This window comes from Magallana gigas, chromosome 3 (assembly GCF_963853765.1).
Source record: "Magallana gigas chromosome 3, xbMagGiga1.1, whole genome shotgun sequence".
Lineage (NCBI taxonomy): Eukaryota > Metazoa > Mollusca > Bivalvia > Ostreida > Ostreidae > Magallana > Magallana gigas.
Genome location: NC_088855.1, coordinates 11,724,450 through 11,745,489, shown reverse-complemented (window position 1 = coordinate 11,745,489; position 21,040 = coordinate 11,724,450). Strand labels below are relative to the sequence as shown.

Sequence of the window (21,040 nt, the reverse complement as noted above, 5' to 3'; positions counted from 1 at the left end):
GAAGCACCCATGTTCAGATTAAATATGTTATTTATTGCAAATGACGAAAATAATGAAATATAACTATATCAAATATGGAATCAGACTCCAAGCTATATTTAATATTCAAGCAACACGAAAGTGATCTATCCATATGCTGTAACTCTGAACTTCAGATTAACAATTAGTAAGCAAATAGCCGTAATTTGTTTTACTGTAATAGAATCAATGATCATAGCGAATCCCTTATTTCCCATGGTAAACTCTTCAGTCAAACACCAGTCAGCTTGTTACATACACAAACAGGAGTTACATATACCTCCCCGAACAGAATGATGTAAATGTTTACAATTCACTGTTAATGTATGCATAATTTTTTTTTCATTTTCTGATAAAGAATCTTTAAAATGTATAAAAAATGAAATAAAAAATGTATAAACAACTTACTTAAATATTTTTTTTTTTAAACCAGAAAGTCTTATTCAACAATTAAGAATTTGTGCGCCGAACTATTAATTTTATTACAAGAATTATTTTAAGCTGAATCTAGGAAGAAATGATAGTATGGGCGATGGTCTATTTGATGAAAAGAAAACTAGATCTCGATATGATTTAAAAATGATGCAATTTCGTTTTAACCAAAGATAAACCGAAGATGAATTTTAAAGTCTGAAAGATTTCAAAGACCCACAATTGTCATACTTAAAGAAATATGTGTATTGTATTTTTGTTCAACAATTCAACAATTAAGAATGTGTGCAACGAACTATTAATTTTATTACAAGAATTATTTTAAGTTGAATCTTGGAGGAAATGATAGTATGGGCGATCGTCTATTTGATGAAAAGATAACTAGAAATCGATATGATTTAAAAATGATGCAATTTCGTTTTAAACAAAGATAAACAGAAGTTGAATTTTAAAGTCAGAAAGATTTCAAAGAACTGCAATTGTCATACTTAGAGGAGATGATAATTGTGGCGAAATTTTCAGTTCAACCACCATGTATATCGCAGATTTTGAAATTTGAAATAGAACAAACTACCTTAAGATGCACAACATACAGCAAGCTGCATAAGAAATATAAAACATGACGAATGAAAAGATGAGTGTACCTCACATGTGTACATGAAATCAACAAACACATTCTGTTCATATTTACCATTGATCAGAAACAAGTTTTCTTGAAACATTTGTATTGTCAAAAAATTAAATAAAAATGCATATTTCAGATTTTTTTGCTACCAATACTTTGAAATACGAAGACAACATCGATGGTCACATAGTATCACCAGGATATCCTTTGGAGTATCCCAACAATTCCAACTATACATGGGTCATAAGGACCGGAAACTCATCAGCAAACATAATGTTTAGAATATTTGAAATGGATATCAAAGAAAGCACAGGCCATTCATGTGATGATTATTTAGAGGTGAGGTTAAAAGTGCAGTAAACCTAGAACCAAGAAGGTTTGCAGCTTTACACTAAAACATAAACAAAAAATATGCAGAGTCTATTGCTAGACGTTTCCGTTCGTGGGTTTCAGTTAACAATTGAACATTTGCAGCTTTAAACTTAAAAAAAATGATATGATAATGTAATTAAATGTGCATACATGGATATCTATAAATATACTGCAGGATTATATTATATCAGATAATATGTACTCTCTGTCTCTCTTTTTAAAGAAATATCAAACATTGTTTATAGATAGAAGAAATTGAACCTTGTTGCGTCCGCCTTTTTAAACGATGTGGTCGTTTGGAAAATAAAAATTTATTTGGGCGAGGAAAGGAATTCAGAGTATCGTTCATTTCAGACCAAAGATTGACAGAAAGAGGATTCAACCTTATCTGGAGAGGTAGCTTTCTTTGATTTCGGAATCCTAAAATCATAAAGTTATAACCATCCATACACCAAACCATTTAAGTATTTCTACCATCATCAAAAGTTTTGCCCAAAACAAAACTGAAAACGCAGACCATTTTGGAAAAAATTAAGAAAACGGACGTCAAAATTACTGCATAGAAAGAAAATATCACAACTCTTTCATTGTATAAAGGTTTCACAAAAGAAAGCAAGTATATTCTATGTCATCTAGGGTTTTAAGAATTACAAGGAAACTTTTAATGTGATATATCTGTAGACATAATATGAAAATTTAAAATGAATTTCTCTATTTCACTGGCACTTTCAAATGGGAATTCTATGTAGTTTACGAGTAGTTCAAAAATTTAACGCGATTAAGGATCATTTTCATATAAAAATAGTACCGATACAAATAAACCTGATTCTAAATCTTTTATATTTTAAGCGGAAGGGGCATATAAAGAATGATTTTCAAAAGACAGTCGTGTAATATTTCAGTCCATTGTAATTATTACAAACATCGACACAAATCAAATTTACGACCTTTTTCATATTAAATTTGCTTGAATAACAATTTCAGAACTGTGTTTTGATATTGTGATTATTCCCTATAAAAATACACGTAGGTTCATGCATATGTTGTTTTACAACATTCATCTGATTTCTGCTGTTTGAAAATGACCCAATGGTACAGATCTATGCTTTTTTTAACGCCTAGTGCAATATCGTACAAATATTAATCTTTAACCACGTCTCTACTGTTGATATTGGAGCTTTCATCAATTGAGGAGAATTGAAGATGAATATCCGGAATTCACATACCATTTGAGTTATAATCATATTTCTGTAAACAATATTACAACGGCAAAAGTATTTAAAAATATTCGCGACCATTGACACTGGCAGCAACGACGATAAACTAGTAAACTAGCGTTCATCTTTTGGTGAAGATACGAAACCTTAGGAAGAAGAAAAGTTTGCATTGATAGACACACAAATTTTAAAGTAGGTATTTCATGATTTATAGTTTGAAAACTGGTTTTCAATATATCAAACATAACTTCTAACTATTTTGATAAGTCGAGTTCTTGTTTTCTAAAATATGCCATTAGAGGGCTGTGTAGCAACATCTAATGATAAATCTTTCAAAATTAAATCATTAAAAGTCAAAATTCACATCCACTAATGATATACGAAAACACACCGCAAAATAAGTACATTGTTACCTTTGTGATAAAGAAGAGTGTGATTAATGGTCTGTTGTCATTAGAAATTAGGATTGTTTTTACTATTCATGTGGACACTATGCAATTTCTTTTAAATTTTTGAATCATTGTGGTTGTAAGATGGCAATAAATGCAGAAAGTTTTGTCCAAAATGATAAAACTGTTCAGAAAGAAAATTCATGCTTACTATCTAATGTTAATTGGGCTTAATCACAGCATAAAGACAAAACAATTAGAAGGGTTATTGAACTATTAAAGAAAGTTTATCTGCTCTGAAAGACAGGATTGAATTCGGAACCTGCAGATGTTTGTAAATGTTTTAGAGAATCTGTATTTGTATTTACAGAAAAGTGTATTGATTAGAAACTGTTTTGAATAATCAGAATGTCAAACAACTTGTTTTACCAGTCAGTTACAGAGATATCGTTTTCAAGCTCATGGACACCAACTTGGGACATTTTTGCAGAGACAGAACCTCTTATCAGAAAGGGGTTCTGTTGACCTCGTATAGAACAAGCGATATGTGAAAGAATTCAGAACTGTGACAGATGTGTGAAGTTTAAAACTCCTGAAAAACTTTCATCATAACTGGTTTACATCAAATCTTATCAAGCTTTAGATTAAGTATGCATTAATTATTTGTCACTTGAAAGAGCAAAGGTGGTAATAAATATATTTTGGTAATATCAGACCACTTCACTAGGTAAACTCAAGCGTTTCCTACAAAAAATAAACTGCTAAAACCACTGCTAAAATACTTTCTGAAGATTTTATACTTCTTTAAGGCTTTCCTTTTAGACTTCGCAGTGGCAAATGGCAGGAATATTACCAATCGTGTCATCAGAGAGCTCTGCAAGTTAGCTGGATGCAGCAGTCCCGCACTACTACCTACAATCCAATGGGAAATGGTATGGTCGAGCGATTTAATCAGACACTTGTCTGTATGATCGGTACTTTAGACGATAAACAGAAAGAGGGTTGGACATCCCTCGTAAGTAGCATCGTTCATGCGGACAATGCGACCAAACATGATAGCACCGGCTATACACCTTTCTATTTGATGTTTGGTAGACACCCGCTTACTGCTTTTTTCTGCATGTACATCTGTCTCTTTCTCAGTTTGCTGAAAGGAGTATCAAACAATTTATTCACCTTCTTTTTGCTTTTTCTATCATTTTGATTTTATAAAATTTATCAAAGAACAATTAAAAAATATTCCTATATTTAGATTTAAATTATGTGAATTTATAATATGTAAAAACACTCAAAAGTTTACTAAACATAGTGTTTCAACTGTCATACATGTACTAGTATACACTATGCACTGAGGTTCGGCCTATGTGTTATGTGCTACATCGGGGACCATGTTGTGGACTGTATGTAGATGTGTTTGTCCTCCGGGATATTCAGGGTATTACATGTACAAGTACTTTTATCTCTATTTTTACTTATATGTATACTTAAAATATACAGTTTGTACCAGTTTTACGCACCAGTTTTCTAATGTGTATAGAGGTGTATAAATATTTTTCGTTAACTTAAAAAAGTTTGTGTTCAATGAATATCAATATACCAAACTGAAAGGACATGTATGTGAGTGTGTGTGTGTGTGTGGGGGGGGGGGGGGGGGGTAGATTATTTGATTGTGATTAAAACCAATAGAAAAGGAAATAATATTGAAAAATAATAATAAATAAAAATGTATTATATATATCAGATTTAAAAAATAAATATGTTAAAACAAGAAACAGGAAACAACTGATTACAGTTTAATCACCGTAAGATATAATTTTAAGGAGTAAACTTTTATAAGCTGCATAGTCAAAATTGCAAGTGTTCTCTTTAACAAGTTTAAAATGTACTAGATCACCAGGCCATCAGTTATTTTGAAACCAGATTCCCATACTGAAGGAAAATGTACAAATGGTAAACATAAATTTGTATTATATGCAAATATTAATATATTACACAGGTTTAACAGTTTTCATTTGTGTATATTTGTGTATATTTCCTATAAACTATATATATCATAAATATACTTCTGTTTCAAGTTCGCATGGTTTTGGTCATAGTCACTTATTTCATTTTCTCAAATTTTCCATTTTACTCAAGCTGCGCATGCTCGAGTTATTGTTTAGTATAATTCAGTGAAAACAAACTAATAGGATCACAAGAAAGGAATTACAAGAATTTTCCACACCCTTTTGGTTTTTACCTTTAACACACCCACCAACCTTACTTATTAATTTCGATTTTGGAAGTACTTGTTTGCTTTATTATATTTTTGTTCCCCTTTCCCCTCTTCCGGATTTTTTCGTTTTTATATTTTGGGAGAATCTCTCACCCCCTTAAAATAGTATAAAACTGTACTGTTTTATAAATTACTAGTAACATCTATAAGAGTATAAATGTTTTTGCATTGCTATGATTGACACTAATGGAAATATTTGACTTGCATGCTAAAGCTAGTAAATATCTGATAGATTTAAGATATAATTCGTATTTCGCATTCCATTATTTGAAAGATGCAATATGCAATGAAGCCTCAATTAACCAAACGTTTGTGCTATTTTATCTCTTTCATACTAAACAGCAACAAATTAGATTTGTCCTTTGAAATTCATCTACTTTTTATACAAGAAACTGCTATCTAGCCAGGATATATATTAACCACACTATAATATTAGCCATATCTAGCTAAATATATCGTGTCCAAGTGTGAAATGTGCCATTTACGTTATGTTTTCAACACTCTATTTCTAGTCTAATTTCCACAAATGTACTTCCGATCAGTTGACATTCTTTTCCTTTTGTTTTCTTCCTATACTTCCGGTTTTGTCTTAATCTAACAAGAAAATCCCGAGACACTTCATTTAAAATAACTTTTGCGAATATAAATAACACAAATCTACTGTGTAAAACTTCCTTGATTTATTAAGTACATTCTTTTTTTGAAATAGAGGGGTAATTTAAATAGGTATTGAACTTGACAGGCGCACAGTTTAATCTACGGAAGACCTACAAAATGCCCTCAACAAAAGACTTCAATTCTATTAAGAAGTGTTATTCATATTTCAGAATTTGTACAAAGCACTGTAACACAATAAATATAGAGAAGGTGACAAAATAAAAAGAAAGCAAAAAAGAGATCGATAAAAAAAAATCCAACAGATTTTCAATTTGATAATAAGAAACCAACAGGAAATACAAATCAAATATAATCATATTTCTTAGTATTTAACATAAATAAATAGAAGGTTTATTTTAAACGGGAAATGATTCCAAGCAACAGCATTTGTCATTCTTAGAGCAGACGATTTTTGACATGTTAAGTAAAATAACATATATTGCTGTTAAATTCAAAATTATTGAAATTAAAATAAGTTTGTGTTCTTGTTATTGTTTAACTCTAAAAGAATGGTCTAGGCTTTAATTAAACTGTGGTACATGGAAATACATATTCAATATTCTGATGTCATGCATATATTGAAAAAGAGAAACGCCAAGGAAAGAAGTCAAATTGTGGAGCAGGTTCACTAGAAATCACGTCCTTCTGGAATATCTACAAAATACTAGTTCGTCAATAGTTCACTAAAACACATGTAAAGGAAACAGTATATCAGACATTGCCGCTAATATGATCTATAGAATAGCATAAACGTTAAATGCTGTGTAAACTTTTAGATGACATCACAATGAAAGCTGCAAGCGCTTATCGTTTGACGATTGCATTATTTTAAACATAAAGACATGGTTATGGAAATAGTTCTGAATAATTTGTTTTTCTCAAACGTGAATTCAAGTAAGAAACAGCAGTGTTAAAAAGTTGACCAGGATATGAACAAATCTTTTGAGAAGCCTTTCGGGCGTCCCAGGATTTGATCACGTGACCAACCAAGTTCATATCCAGGTGAACTTTTTAACCCTCTGATTATTTCGGATACAACATTTTGTTATGAGTATTTTTGTAATCAAATCTGTTGTGTGTGATTTTAGTTTAGTCATGCTAAAAAAAAATGTAACGTAAAATATTATTATGAAATTGATTAAAATTTATCAATCAATTAGTAACCTAATGGCACACAATAATCTACACACAATTTTTTAAAAAGTTTCTTCTTTTACGGCAAAGGTAGAAGAGCAAAATAGAAACCAAAATCTTGATAATGATGTTGTATATATCTGTAGAATCTCTTTATCTTGATCAACATTATTTAACTTACTTTGTTATTTCCTTTATGTTTTTCCTAGAGAAGGAAATTGTTGTTTTAGAGCAATCTGCATCAGAGAGACCAAAACAAGGCGACTAAAATGAACGCAGCTACATTTCTCAAATTGACTGTTGTTTGGATTTTATGTTCTGGTAACACATTTTCTTGTTATACATGTATGTATATTTTATAACAACTGGATATCTGATGAATTTGACTGTTATACGTGAATTTTTCAGAATTGGTTGCTGTCAATGTTTTGAAATACTTAGACGGCATCAGTGGTCAAATAACATCACCGGACTACCCTGGGAACTATCCCAACAATGCTAATTATACATGGATAATAAGGACGGGGAGCCGCTCAGCAAAAGTTACTTTCAGAATTATTGAAATGAATATCGAAAAATGGGAATGTGATGATTATTTAGAGGTAAACTTGAAAATGAAAAATTTAAAAAAAAAAAAGAGAATCCTTCAAAAATTTGTTAAAATATCTATGCATGATATTTTGATGTTGTTGCTACATTAAAAATGGTCGTTAGCTAGTCGTCAACAAATAATTATACATTGATATAATGAGGTACAAGGAATATTGGGATCGATTTGATCAACCTCTATTTGTTTCATATTCAGTAGAAAAAAGACGACCACTGTCTCGTGATCATGTTATAAACTTTGATATTTACACTAGCAAATGTTTTTCATTACATAACATTTTTTGCGCAATCCAATGTTATTCTTGCACAACAGCAGTCTTGTTCTAGATGTTAAGAGGTCAACGTAGCGTATAAATAATCTAGATCACTACTTTTTCTACGTTCTCAAACTAACCGATTTACGCTAAACATACTTAATATTGTATTGAAAATATGATTAAGGCATGAAGAAAAATACTTATCTGTATTTTGTTAAATGAAGTTAAGATCATTCATAATTTTTTTTTTTACAATAAATAGCATTAACTGCGGGGATAAATTATCCTGGCTTAAAATTCACGTAAGACTATGTTTATGGATCGACAACCTAGCAAAGCGTTCTTGACAATTACAACCGCAACTTGTCAAAGAAGATAAATCAGTTCATATTTAACTCTCATAAAAAGTATTGATCAAAATGGCAAACGCAATATCACAGACCTTCCGTGTTTAGTCCAATTACGGACAAGTTTTACTCCTTCTGCTTCTCTGTCCGTTTTGTTCCGTGAAAGAAACTAGAATAGCTTGTCTCTAAAATGTCCGATGAGAATCATTATGCTCTTGAATCCCATTCTGCGACAGAATCTTATCTAAAATGCCAAGTAAGTAGACTCTAACTTAGCTTTTAATAGCTTTGTTTTTAAATTTCGAACTGCTCTGTTACTTCGACGGAAAAGCCAGTAATCCGCTAAGAATTAATCTTTTTTTTCAATTTTACAAAACGTAGTAATTTTTCTTTACTGTATCACTTTATTATATTAAAAAAGTGCTGTCTTGTCAAACGTAACATCAGATTTATTTATTGACATAATCGAAAACTTGCAAGATTATTGAAGTATTTTTGTCACGTCACGTTAAGCGGCTTTCTAGGTCATCACAAAAAACGAAGTATGGAGCAATGTTATAGTCCTAATTTGCAACAATTGTAAATAAAAAAAATAAGATATCATTTTTGGATGTATATCGGGGTATAAATATGGGTTGGGAAGTGATCAAATCTTCCATTCAGGCTTTACGGGATTTAATCACGTGACCAATCCGTATTCATATTCCGTCATACATCCAAAAATGAAACCTTTTTTCTTCATAATTAAGCTCACTTTAATAAAAATAAAAAAGTAATAAAAATAAAAAAAATAATAAAATAAAATAAATAAATAGATAAATAAATAATACAATACAATTGCGACATCGACGCTCATAAAATGTAAGTCCGTTATTTACAGCAATTATTTTTAAGCATTACAATTTTTAGTTTATTATAGCAAAACAATTAGAGCCTTTGGGTTTCGGTTTCCACAAGCTTTTAAAACATTTTGTGACGTAATCTTAAGTTATCTAGCGAATCTATAAAATCTCTCATCGTCCTGCAACGACCCTCCAATAAGGTTTGTTTTTTGTTGATGCTCAATAAATTTCCTTTTATTGGATGGCTACGTGTGACACACTGGACTGCTGCAGATTATTGGGTTAACAAACTCACAGAGACACAATAGAAGAGAAAAACACAACTACTGGTTTCTCTCATGAGAATTTATCAGTTTTCACGTCCATACCACGAGAATTGAAATAATTGAAATTTAAAAATCAAAACAGAAGAGAAATTCTATCAAAATCAAAATAATCTATTGCACAATTTTCAGAAACAAAACATAATCTCACTTAGTTTGAAGTTCTAGATTAACGTCTTCCTTCTGTATTCATTTAATGTAAAAGATTTCTAAATCATATAAAACATTAAATTTTGTAAATCTACGTATTAACATATTTGTCCTACAGAACCACATCATCCCCTACCGTTGTTTGTAGAGAAATGACCAATATGAGGGAATTCAGAACTATACTCACCTTTGCGCATGTTTTTTTCATGAAGCAATGAAGACTATTAAAACTAACGAAAAAAAACCCCAACACTTTTCGTTTATCTAAACATTCTTCACCGTCTGACAGGAGTTCCTTTATTCAGTATTTATTATTTTTACGTACCCAAACGCAAAAGGATCTGTTTTGGCCATATGCTTATTGTTAACTTATCACCTCACTGTAGAAGGTCAAAGTACTAGTAAATGAATAAAGCAAAACGACCATACTGGTACTGTACCAGTTATCGGCTAAGACCAGTTATCGGCTAAACTGAGGGTTCGGGTTTATAGCACGCGACAATCCAAAATTTTTAATTCAGTCGTCTTTTTCGAATAAAGAAAAGTAAGTTTGCTTGAAAACTTTCTTGAATATGTTATAAACATGAGCTTAAACGACCATTGTTTACCGCTGATTTTATATCTTTGCATTTCAGCAGTGGGGGAAGTGACGTAATAAGTTAAAAATAGAATATGACCTCTTTGTGATACGTTATTATATCCCTTTTTTGATTTGACATATAATATCAATACATATAACATGTATAAACAAAAGGAATTCACAAATTTCCGAGAGATTCGTAACGCAGTTGAACGCCTGATTGCACAATTATGTATTGAATATTCTACGATTTGGTGTATTGCCGTATGATTATAAACGAATAATTTTATGAGTTTTGTTTATAATGTATCATAACCCCGACTACTTAATTACCCCACAAGGGGCATAATTCAAATCACATTTAGCAGAGTATAAAATCAACATGTACAGGGAGTTTGCTATTTTATTATCACAGCCGATAACTGGTACAGTACATCGTAAAAACTCGGCAAATTCGGGCCGTGCTAAAAAACACAAAACAAGATGTTATGGGTTCTAAATAATGATATAAACTAACATATTGATAAATAAGGACTTTACTTTTTATAAAGTATGTCAAGTTTTATCCAAAAATATCAAGAAATAAGGACATACGAAAAGAAAACGTTATATTTTAGCCGATAACTGGTACAGTGCCAGTAGAGCTGTACATGTTCATAAGCAATAAAAAGACAATGATTTCAGGTCATTGACTCTATAAAACTGTTTGAATATGTAGCAGACAAACCTACATGCACTTAAAGACACCATATGATCTTGTAAACAAGTTAATTATGATTGGTCAATGATAAGCGAATAGCATAAACACAGGACAAATATCTTTTACCACACATTGCACCGCCACAATTTTCTGTGTGGTAAAGGTATACTTACACTTTCATTTATACATACCCAATTATCTTTTCTTGTGTAGTATTGTGATGAATAATGTTCAAGTATACCAAACACAACCATAATCATACCTGTATTTCTATCCATGTGTTACAACAAATGAATAAAGCTCAAGATAGTATTTTAAGTACCGTACTCTAATGCATTTACATGTATATGGGTTCTTCACGGGGCTATATAATACTCAGAGGATCTGTAATGTCAATGGACCTCATGTCTTACGAAATGTCATTGATTGCTTGTAGATAACGGAACTTGAACCTTGTTGTTTTCGCCTTTTAAAACGATGTGGTCATTTGGAGAATTACAATCTAACTGGTCGAGGAAAGAAAATCAGAGTATCATTCATATCAGACGAGAGTATGACAGAAAAAGGTTTCAGCCTCACATGGAAAGGTTGTTTTCTTATCTTGTTATCACAAGTCAATATTTTATTGAAAGAAATATGTGACATAGCTCATGGATATTTTTGTTTCAGTAACTCTACCACCAACAAAAGCCTTACCGACGCAGAAAATGTTGGCAACAACAACAAAATACATGGTTAGAACATCTAAGAAAATGGAAGTCAAAACTACTGCATTTCAGCGAACGACCACAACACCTTCATCTCAGGGTAAGTGACTGCAGAACAAATAACAGTTAAATAACTTATAACGTTGTCGAATTAGAAGCGTTACAAACAATGTGATCAATACAGATACATATACAAATTCACACGTTCTCATACTGCACAGACTCATCGCAACTAGGTAAACGTCAAAAAGTTAAAAACTGAATCGAAACCGACGTTGTGATGAAATATGTAATTCATTGCAAATGATGAAAATAATGAAAAAGTAACAATATCAAATAGGTAACAAGACTCCAAGGTATATTCACAATAAAAAGTGACCTATCCATATGCTGTATCCGTAAACTTCAGAATTACAATATATGTCAAATTATATACAGCTCATTAATTAACATCAACGAACTAGCACAATTGAATAAGTAAATGCGCAACAATCCCAAACAATACAAATTACAAATGTCATTTATACAAAAACATAATTATTTACATGTTAGAAAGGTATGTAAAGCTGGAGTGGGATGGATGCTAGCTAACAAGAAATTGACAACCAAGATTCGTGTAACATGAAATTCAATTGAACTCGAGGTTTCATGATTGAAAATTATAGGCCGTTTTCACATATACATATACCTGAGAAAACATTCCTGTGTATTTATACCATTGTCATTGCAAACACCTTGCTTTTCACACATCTGTTGTTTTGTAATATAAAGAGATGAAAATCTTTCGTGATTTGAAGGATCTTTTAAGAATTTAGTTGAATAGCATTAGATAGCTTTAAAAGTATCATTTATGAGTTTATTTTTTTATTACTTTTTTATATTAGTTACTAGTACAGTGCTGGCTAAGATTGAATCAACACTTACGTCAACGGGATTAACTACAGCAGGCACAAGTACGTACAAACTTATAACCCCTTAATAAAATATTAAAGTTATTTTCAAGATTTAAAAAATCAATCATGATCCCCTTTTCTATGGTGGCACATCTCTGCCCCTTGTAAGCAAGTAATTTTTCCATCAAATATGTCGACATGCAAGATAAATATGTTGACATGCAAAATAGCTATGTTAACATGCAGCATAACTACATTGACCTGCAAGAAAAACAATTAAGAACTGTAAAAAATCACAAACAATCTCAAATATCGCCCACACATGACATGCAAGATACTAAATGCTACTTATTTATGTCGACATGCAACTTAGGTATGTTCTTATGCTTCTTATTTATGCCAACGTGCAACTTTGTTATGTTGACATGCGAGATAAATATGTTGACATGCAACTTAATTATGTTCACATGAATATGTTGACATGCTACTAATAAGTAGGATGTTAACATAACTAGGTTGTATGTTGACATATATATGGTGCATGTTAACATAAATAAGTTGCGTTTCAAGATGAATATGTTGCATGTCAACATATTTATCTTGCATGTCGACATAACGAAGTTGCATGTCGACATAAATAAGTAGCATGTAAACATAACTAAGTTGCATGTTGATGTAAATAACTTGCATGTCAACATATTTATCTCGCACGTTAACATAAATTAGTTGCATGTCGACATACATTAGTAACATCTAGCATCTTGGATGTCACATGTGGGCGATATTTGAAATTTTTTGAGATTTTATATGATTCTTATTTGATTGCAATTTTCTTGCATGTCAACATACATGTAGTTATGTTGCATGTTGACATAATTATGTTGCATGTCATCATAATTATCTTGCATGTCGGCATATTTGATAGAAAAATAACTTGAACACAATGGGCAGAGATTGGCCACCATACTTTTCACATGAAATATATATGAGGTAAAATTCAATGTGCATTGAAGCTATACCAATTATGATGAATAACTGAATATCCTCAACGCTTATTGTTTCGTTGTTTTTAATTTTTTCTTAATATTATATGTAGTTAGTAGTACAGTGCATACGATGTTTACGTCAGCACCTAGAACAACTGAATACACTACAGATGACTCAACTTCTTTAATTCTGATACCGGAATCACCATCAACTGTGACGAAATCAGGTAGAGCAACTAGCCTAACCATAATTTCTGAGCTACTATCATCTCTCTCTATACAGTATTCAGAAACAAAGTAAACAACGCTTTTAAAACGTTCGCTACCGCTGACACTGTCATCGACGACGAGATCATGTAGTATTGAGTTGACAACATTAGATTTCAATGAAACAACTAAGAATGAAGAAAATCGTACTCGACCTTTCATGATTGAAAATATCAATCATGAGACTGTTTTCACATGAAATTTATTTTATATGAATTGATGCTATGGTTATGGTTAACATCTTGTTTTTCACGCATCTGTTGTTTTGTAATATGAAGAGATAAAACCCTCTCTTAATTTGAAGGATATTTTCTAATTGTGTTGAAAACCATTACATAACTCTTGAAACATCCTAAATGCATAATGTTTTTGGTTTTCTCTTTATGTTAGTCAGTAGTACAACGCAGGATAAGATTACATCAACATCTGGAACAACTGAATCAACTACAGATGACACAAGTACGTACAAATATACATCTCCTACAGCATCTTCAACACTGAAACCAGAGTTCCCATCAACTGTGGATAATCAGGGTAGAATAACCAGTCAATCCATTCCCACTAAACTACTAACAACTCTCTCTATAAAGTATTCAGAAACGAAGCGAACAACGCCCAAAACACGATCGCGACCGCTGACATTGTCATCGACGACGAGATCATCCAATGTTGAGTTGACAACATTAGTTTTTAATGCAACAACAAACAAAGAAGACAAGAATACATTTGATATACAAAAAGGTTAAGTATTATACTCCTGGTTCATACTGTCTTTCCTTCAGCCAAAAAATGATACAAACTGTTCAGAACTAATTCTGGCGTTTCTGTCTTAGTAATAAAAGACAAAATACAGAAAGAGTAAAAATGGTACGTATTTTTAAAAAAACGTATTTTATATTGTTTAATGTTGTAGTGTACCTTATCATCGGCTTAGTTGTTGTTGATTTCCTTCTTTTGCTGGTTGTTTGTGTGTGCATTTATAGACGTTGTACTCAAACCAGGTGAGTAATATCATACGATAAATGATGAATATTATAAAATATTGAAATATTTAAAATCTGTAACAAAATACCATCCTAAAGAAAGCTTTTCTGACGAGTATATGGATAAAAAATATAGGAACCACGAAAGTTTAGTAACTCATTGGATGTCCACATTTTAATACTGTAGAATAAAAAAACCCGAAACAATAATGCCTGCATAGCATAAAGATATGCATTTACGTGAAGATGTGTTTTAGTAATTATGTTGTGATACATGTCCGTAGTCAACAGTCAAGTTATGTTGCAAAGGTGATCAATGTAGATCATGCACTTTCTTTAGTGCACACTATCAAGATATATAATATATTGAACATTTTGTTTTCTTTTTTTTTGGTTTAGAGCTCTTCAGAAAAACCTGTGTCAGCAAAAGAGAGATGAAGGAGCACGGGATGTTATCAACAACGCAAATTGCATATCAGTTCACGTTTATGACGATATCCCAGTGGATGCTGTGTGTGAATTAGAAACTAGTCCCGAGGAGAACAACGAGGAGGTTGAGGAGCAATCAACATTGTACGATAAATGCTGGAGGAATGAATACGATAAAACACAGTCAGCAATGGACGAATACAACAGAGACACTGAGCACACCTATGGTACCTGTGAGCGATTCTATTTCACTCTGGAGGCTACACACCCACGTTCAATCACTCAGACGGCGACTCCCACAACTACGCAACGAGATTCCACCAACGTTTACCACACATTGAATACTCATTTTATAAATTCAAGCCAACCGAAGTAAAATATCAGTATAACAATCTAAATGTATGCAACCGTTTTATCGTCTTGTTTGGATGACATTTTTGAAATGGATTCAACATGTTTTTGCATAACATAAAAAACTTTATCGGTTGAGATAGATATTTACTTATATTTTCGTACTGCAAAATACCTATTGTCATCAAGCTTCTAATGTTTTATTCATAATGAGTGTATGTGTACATGTTTATCTTGTTTTTTGCACGCATCATTTTCGATATATATATATCGTTTATTTTGGCACAGAAGAAGATAGCCTTATAGAGTTTGAGAGAATGTACAATATCAGGAAAAATAAGGCCCCATAATAAAAACGTGCTAAGACAAAATGTTTGGATTTAGTCTCATAAGTCTAGACATCATTGGAGCGATCAATAACTCCTATCCGTATTACTTCACCTAAGGACCAACACAAGTGTATCATATATACGCCTAGTTTCCCAACTGATGTTCGTTCAATAGAGTGTTATAGAGTATAGTAAACACTAATCCCTTATTTCCAGCGTTAATCAGTTCAACCATCCGACTCAACTACAGTAAAATTCATTATTTAGCTAGTGTAAACAAACAGGATTACATCCCTAGAAAAGAAAATGATGTAAATATGAATAATTCACTATTAATATATGTATATTCTTGTTACATGTTTGTTGTTACAAAGAAATGTTACAATTTTAAAAATGAATTTACTAATATAAATAATGCTGCAAAAAAATTATATTTTTTGTTTGAAAAAATTGATCACAATTATTATTTTCGCTTTAAGCACTGTACATAAAAATGATTAATGATTCGTTGCAAGTTGATGACCCATCAAATTTTGGTGTTCCAATATCTTCAACAAACAAAAAATAATTGAAAATGAATCAGAACTTTCATAAATTAAATACATGTAATGCTTAAACTAAATAGCCGTAAAATAATTGATTTTTTTCTTCCAAAATATAGTGAAAATATTTGGACCGACCAGTTTTAAAATGGTCACAATTCAAACACGAAATAATAAATCATTTGTGAATAAAGTAAGTGAAGAGCTAGGATGCAAATAAAGTAGTGTATCCATCAATCCATCCGTCCATCAATCAATCAAACAGAAAAAAAAAATTACTTAAATTCTGTCTGGACTGAAAAGTAATAATTAAGGACTTTTAATACAAAAGTGAAAATGACAATCTAATAACACAGGGAGAGTTTACCTGGACGTTAGGAATAATGTTTGTAGATAGTGTTGTTAAGGTCTTTTTCATAAGAATTGTTTTGATTTTTCCCTCTTTGAGTAATAAAAACAAAGGCTCTAAAAAATTGCATTTTAATTGGAATGTTGTATGCTCATTAAAACGCCAATAGTCAACTTCCGTTTTTCATTACGTTTGTTTTAGTTCCAGATCAAATAATATAACAATAAAACATTGATTGTTAATTCCTTGATTTTAATTTACTAGATGTCAAAGAAACAGAGCATATATTAAACTCCAAAGAAAAAAACCCCCAAAACAAAATCGTAAATGATAGATACATAAAATGAACACGTATATTTAAATACTTTTCTTTACTGTTGTTTTGAATTCATGTTAAATATTTTCTTGAAACATGTATGGCAAAAAATAAATAGCAATTTTGTATTTTGAAAATTTGACTTTTTCCAATATTTTGAAATACGAAGATAACATAGTTGGTCACACAGTATCACCAGGATATTCTATGGAGTATCACAATAATTCCAACTATAGATGGGTCACGAGGTCCGGAAATACGTTAGCAAATGTATCCTTTAGCATTTTAAAATGGATATCAAGGAATGAAATACATGTGGTGATTAATTGTAGGTAAGTTTGAAAAAGCAGAAAACTTAGGAAAGAGATTTGCAGGCTATCACTCTACAAACAATTATGCGGAGCGTTCCGTTTGTGGTAGTCAGTCCATAGTTGAATAAAAATTTCGAGAAACCTACTAGATCTGAGCACAAGACAAACCAAGTTTATCTTCCTGTGAACATTTTTAACTTGCTGTTAATTTCTTAAAGATACCAGGTATAACATATTGTCATGATTGTTTTTGTATTCCAATTTGTGTGATCTGACGTTTGGTTATTAAGGTAAACGAAAAAATGACACGTAAAATGTTGGTCTTAAAATCAATCAATCAATCAATCAATCAATCAATCAATCAATCAATCAATCAATCAATCAATCAATCATCGCACATAATAATCTACACGTAAAATTTTATTAAGGCAAAGGAACAACCGAATAGAAATCATCATCGTTATAATTTTGTTAAATAGACCTGTGCAATCAATCTCTTTGAGTTTAACAACATTGTTTTTGTATTTTCCCTATTGCATATGCTTGAGGACAAACTTGTTGTTTTAGAGCAAACTGCATTAGAGAGACCAAAATAAGACGACTAAAATGAACGCAGATTTACTTCTCAAATTAAGTGTTGTTCGGAATCTATGTTTAGGTAAAACATTTTCTTGCGACATCTGTCCAGATAACTTGATACCTGCTGAATCATATGGTCATACGTGAACTTTGTAGAATTGGCTGCTGTCAATATTCTGCAATACGAACATAGCATCAGTGGTCAAATATCATCACCGGGCTATCCTGAGGACTATTTCAACAATGCCAATTATACATGGATACTTAAGTACCGGGAGTCACTCAGCAAAAGTGACCTTTAGAATTATTGAAATGAATATCGAGAAATGGAGGCATTGTGATGATTATTTGGAGGAAAACTTAAAAATGATAAAAACTGTGTATAGAGAAACCTTTCAGCATTTGCTTTTAAGAAAAGTATGCATGAATCTTTTTATAATGTTGTTAAAACATGATTTGTGTACGTAAACCATATTCCGGAGAAAAAGACATTTATATAGTAGAATGTTCCCCATATTGGGTTTATCCCTACGTTTTTGTTTTTGATTTTATAAATTGACAGATGGGAGGCTAGTAGGAACTAAAATTAAAATCAATCTTTGTACATCTCAAGATGTGCACAATTAATGTGTTTTCGACTAGTTGTTTTACAAAGACATTGTTTATTTTTGGAATACAAAGAACTTAACTGTCGTAACTATTTGATATTTGTTATAACATTTTATGCATAAACGTTCAAAATATGTTCTGAATTGATAAATGAAAAGTGTATCTATAGAATTCTAAACAAATCAAAAAAAAAAAAATAATCACGTTTTATTGTCCGTCCGTCTGTTTGTGCAATCGTATCCGTGCCCTATCTCAGCACTAGAGAATCATTCAAAATATTGTTGTCATACAAAGATCGCTCCTGACTTGATGGATTCTGTAATAGTTTTTCTCTCATATGTTTACTTTAATGTCAAGCAGCTTTCTTTTTTTCAATCAATTCTTTGAGCTTGTGCTTGGTATATTTTTTTTGTTACAACATTAATTAATATAGTGTATCTGCAGTCGGGTATAGTGCATGTTGCCTCTGTCAAAAAAGGATGTCTGTGATAAACGTATAAATTTCGTTTATATTAGAAAGAGATTTGGTACAATTAAATTAAATGTTATTACAGGATTACCTCATATTTTAAAAAATCATGATCTAAACAAACATGTCCATGTATCTACACTACCTTAAGATGCTTCCACACAAGGTTCAGCTTTTCTGACCAAACTTTTTATGAGAGGAAGATTTTTGACAAAAATATTAACACATTCTCGATAATTTAAATTTATTTTCCCTTGAAAGAAGACCTGGACCTTCATTAACAGAAACTAAAATGTCCGCATTGTGCCCCCAATCTACCACTGGGAATGATGGTTTAAACAAACATGTATCTACACTACCTTAGGGATTTTCCAAACAAGGTTCAGCTTATTTGAGCAAACTGTTTTTGATAGTAAGATTTTTGAAGAAAAAAAATACCAATAGATTCTCAATAATTCACATTTATATCCCCATGAAATGAGACCTGGTCCTTACAGACAGAAACTAAAATTCCCTTTCTTTAAGGATGCTTTTCGCCACGTTTGGTTAAAATTGGCAATTTTTAATCAGGAAAGCTCATGTGAACCTTGGCTCAGATGTGTTAAAAAGGATAATTCTACTAAATAGTAGGCTTTCTATGGCTGTTTCCCGGGGCTCTTTTCAGAAATAGGTCTTCGTCCAAAAGTAAGCGTAGTCCGGACAAAATCAGGAATTTAACCTCATCGCTAGAGTAAGTTGCGTTTCACAAAAGTCGAGACTAAATTTGAATTCAAGGACACCTGCTCGTGAGTAGGCGTACATTCTTAGTTTGTACATACATGTACACATTGCGATTGTGTTGCTTTTATCGCAAAGAAAAAAAATTCAAGTTGTTGCTGTGTTATCTGTAATTTAAAAAAAAATACATTATCGTTTCAATATTTGTATATTTTTAACTTTAAACTATTCTCAATTGTTTGATAATTGCTGCAAAATGAAATAATATGAAATTAATTTTAAAATGATTAATTATAATAATAATATTTACGTTTGCAAATATAGTTCCTTATATGAACCTACAGAATAAAACCCAATCAATTCTGTTTTAACTTTTTAATGATGTACAATGATAACCGCATGCATTTATGTTTGACGGTTGCAATATTGTAACATAAATACACCGTTATATTAATGATTCTAAACAATTTGCTATTCTCAAACGTAGATATAATTAATAAACAGTCATGTCAAAAATTTCAACGAGGTATGTACTCGATGGGTGCGTGATCAAATTTGCTGAGAAGCCCATAAGGCTTCATTTTAGTTGATTACGTGACCAACCAAGTCCATATCCCGGTTAACTTTTTAAACTGTTGTTTATGTCTAAAATAAATAATGTTAAGGTCAGACGACACGTTCCTCAATTTTAGATAACTTTTTCCAGGAATTTGTTAATGGTTTACTACTACTTTGACAAGCTTTCTTGCAAAACATTAGGGTACCTTACCAGGCATTTCTGCAAAATACTAGAGTATGCAATATCCTATATAATCTTCTTGAAAATACGCTTGAATGCTGATATAAAAATAAATACATCTACAGCACAGCGAAATTCAATATCTCCGCCGGGGCGGGGCTTTGAACTCACGACCTCTAGAACCTATACGCTTTTGGCAGTGAGCGGCCACGGTTCTCATCACTCGACCATCTAGACATATAACCAAAATCCAAGTAAATTTTGATCATTTTTAAAGTAATTATAAAATTAATATTTTTTATTGGAACTCTTTATTACGAGGAGATACAAAAAAGATTTTTGAGGAACGTGTCGTCTGACCTTAAAACATAATTAAGGCTCAAGGCGGTTCAGGTTTGTAACTTCTTTAAAGCAGTTATACAGATTCCTACCGCAGCTGTATCATACTAAAGTGATTGATAACAACGTTTCTGTTGTCTAACGAAAATAAATTTATTACTTGTAGATGACAGAAATTGAACCTCTTTGCTATCGCTT

At 31.5% G+C, this 21,040-nt stretch overlaps 1 protein-coding gene across 2 annotated transcripts; it reads left to right on the top strand.

The window, feature by feature from the left end:
• Positions 1 to 1,213: 1,213 nt before the first annotated feature.
• Positions 1,214 to 17,123, top strand: LOC105325754 (uncharacterized). 2 transcript variants are annotated; one of them, XM_066078499.1, is made up of 11 exons: positions 1,214 to 1,414; positions 1,693 to 4,068; positions 7,329 to 7,440; positions 7,528 to 7,721; positions 11,364 to 11,514; positions 11,597 to 11,734; positions 12,519 to 12,587; positions 13,624 to 13,740; positions 14,171 to 14,521; positions 14,694 to 14,781; positions 15,163 to 17,123. In XM_066078499.1, the coding sequence occupies exons 3-11, from the start codon at positions 7,389 to 7,391 to the stop codon at positions 15,566 to 15,568; spliced, it is 1,566 nt and encodes a 521-aa protein (XP_065934571.1). In that variant the 5' UTR covers positions 1,214 to 1,414; positions 1,693 to 4,068; positions 7,329 to 7,388; the 3' UTR covers positions 15,569 to 17,123. The 2 variants fall into 2 exon arrangements, with proteins under 2 accessions (XP_065934571.1, XP_065934572.1); XM_066078500.1 differs by lacking the exons at positions 1,214 to 1,414; positions 1,693 to 4,068 and having other exon boundaries at positions 5,092 to 7,440.
• The last annotated feature ends 3,917 nt before the right edge of the window (positions 17,124 to 21,040 follow it).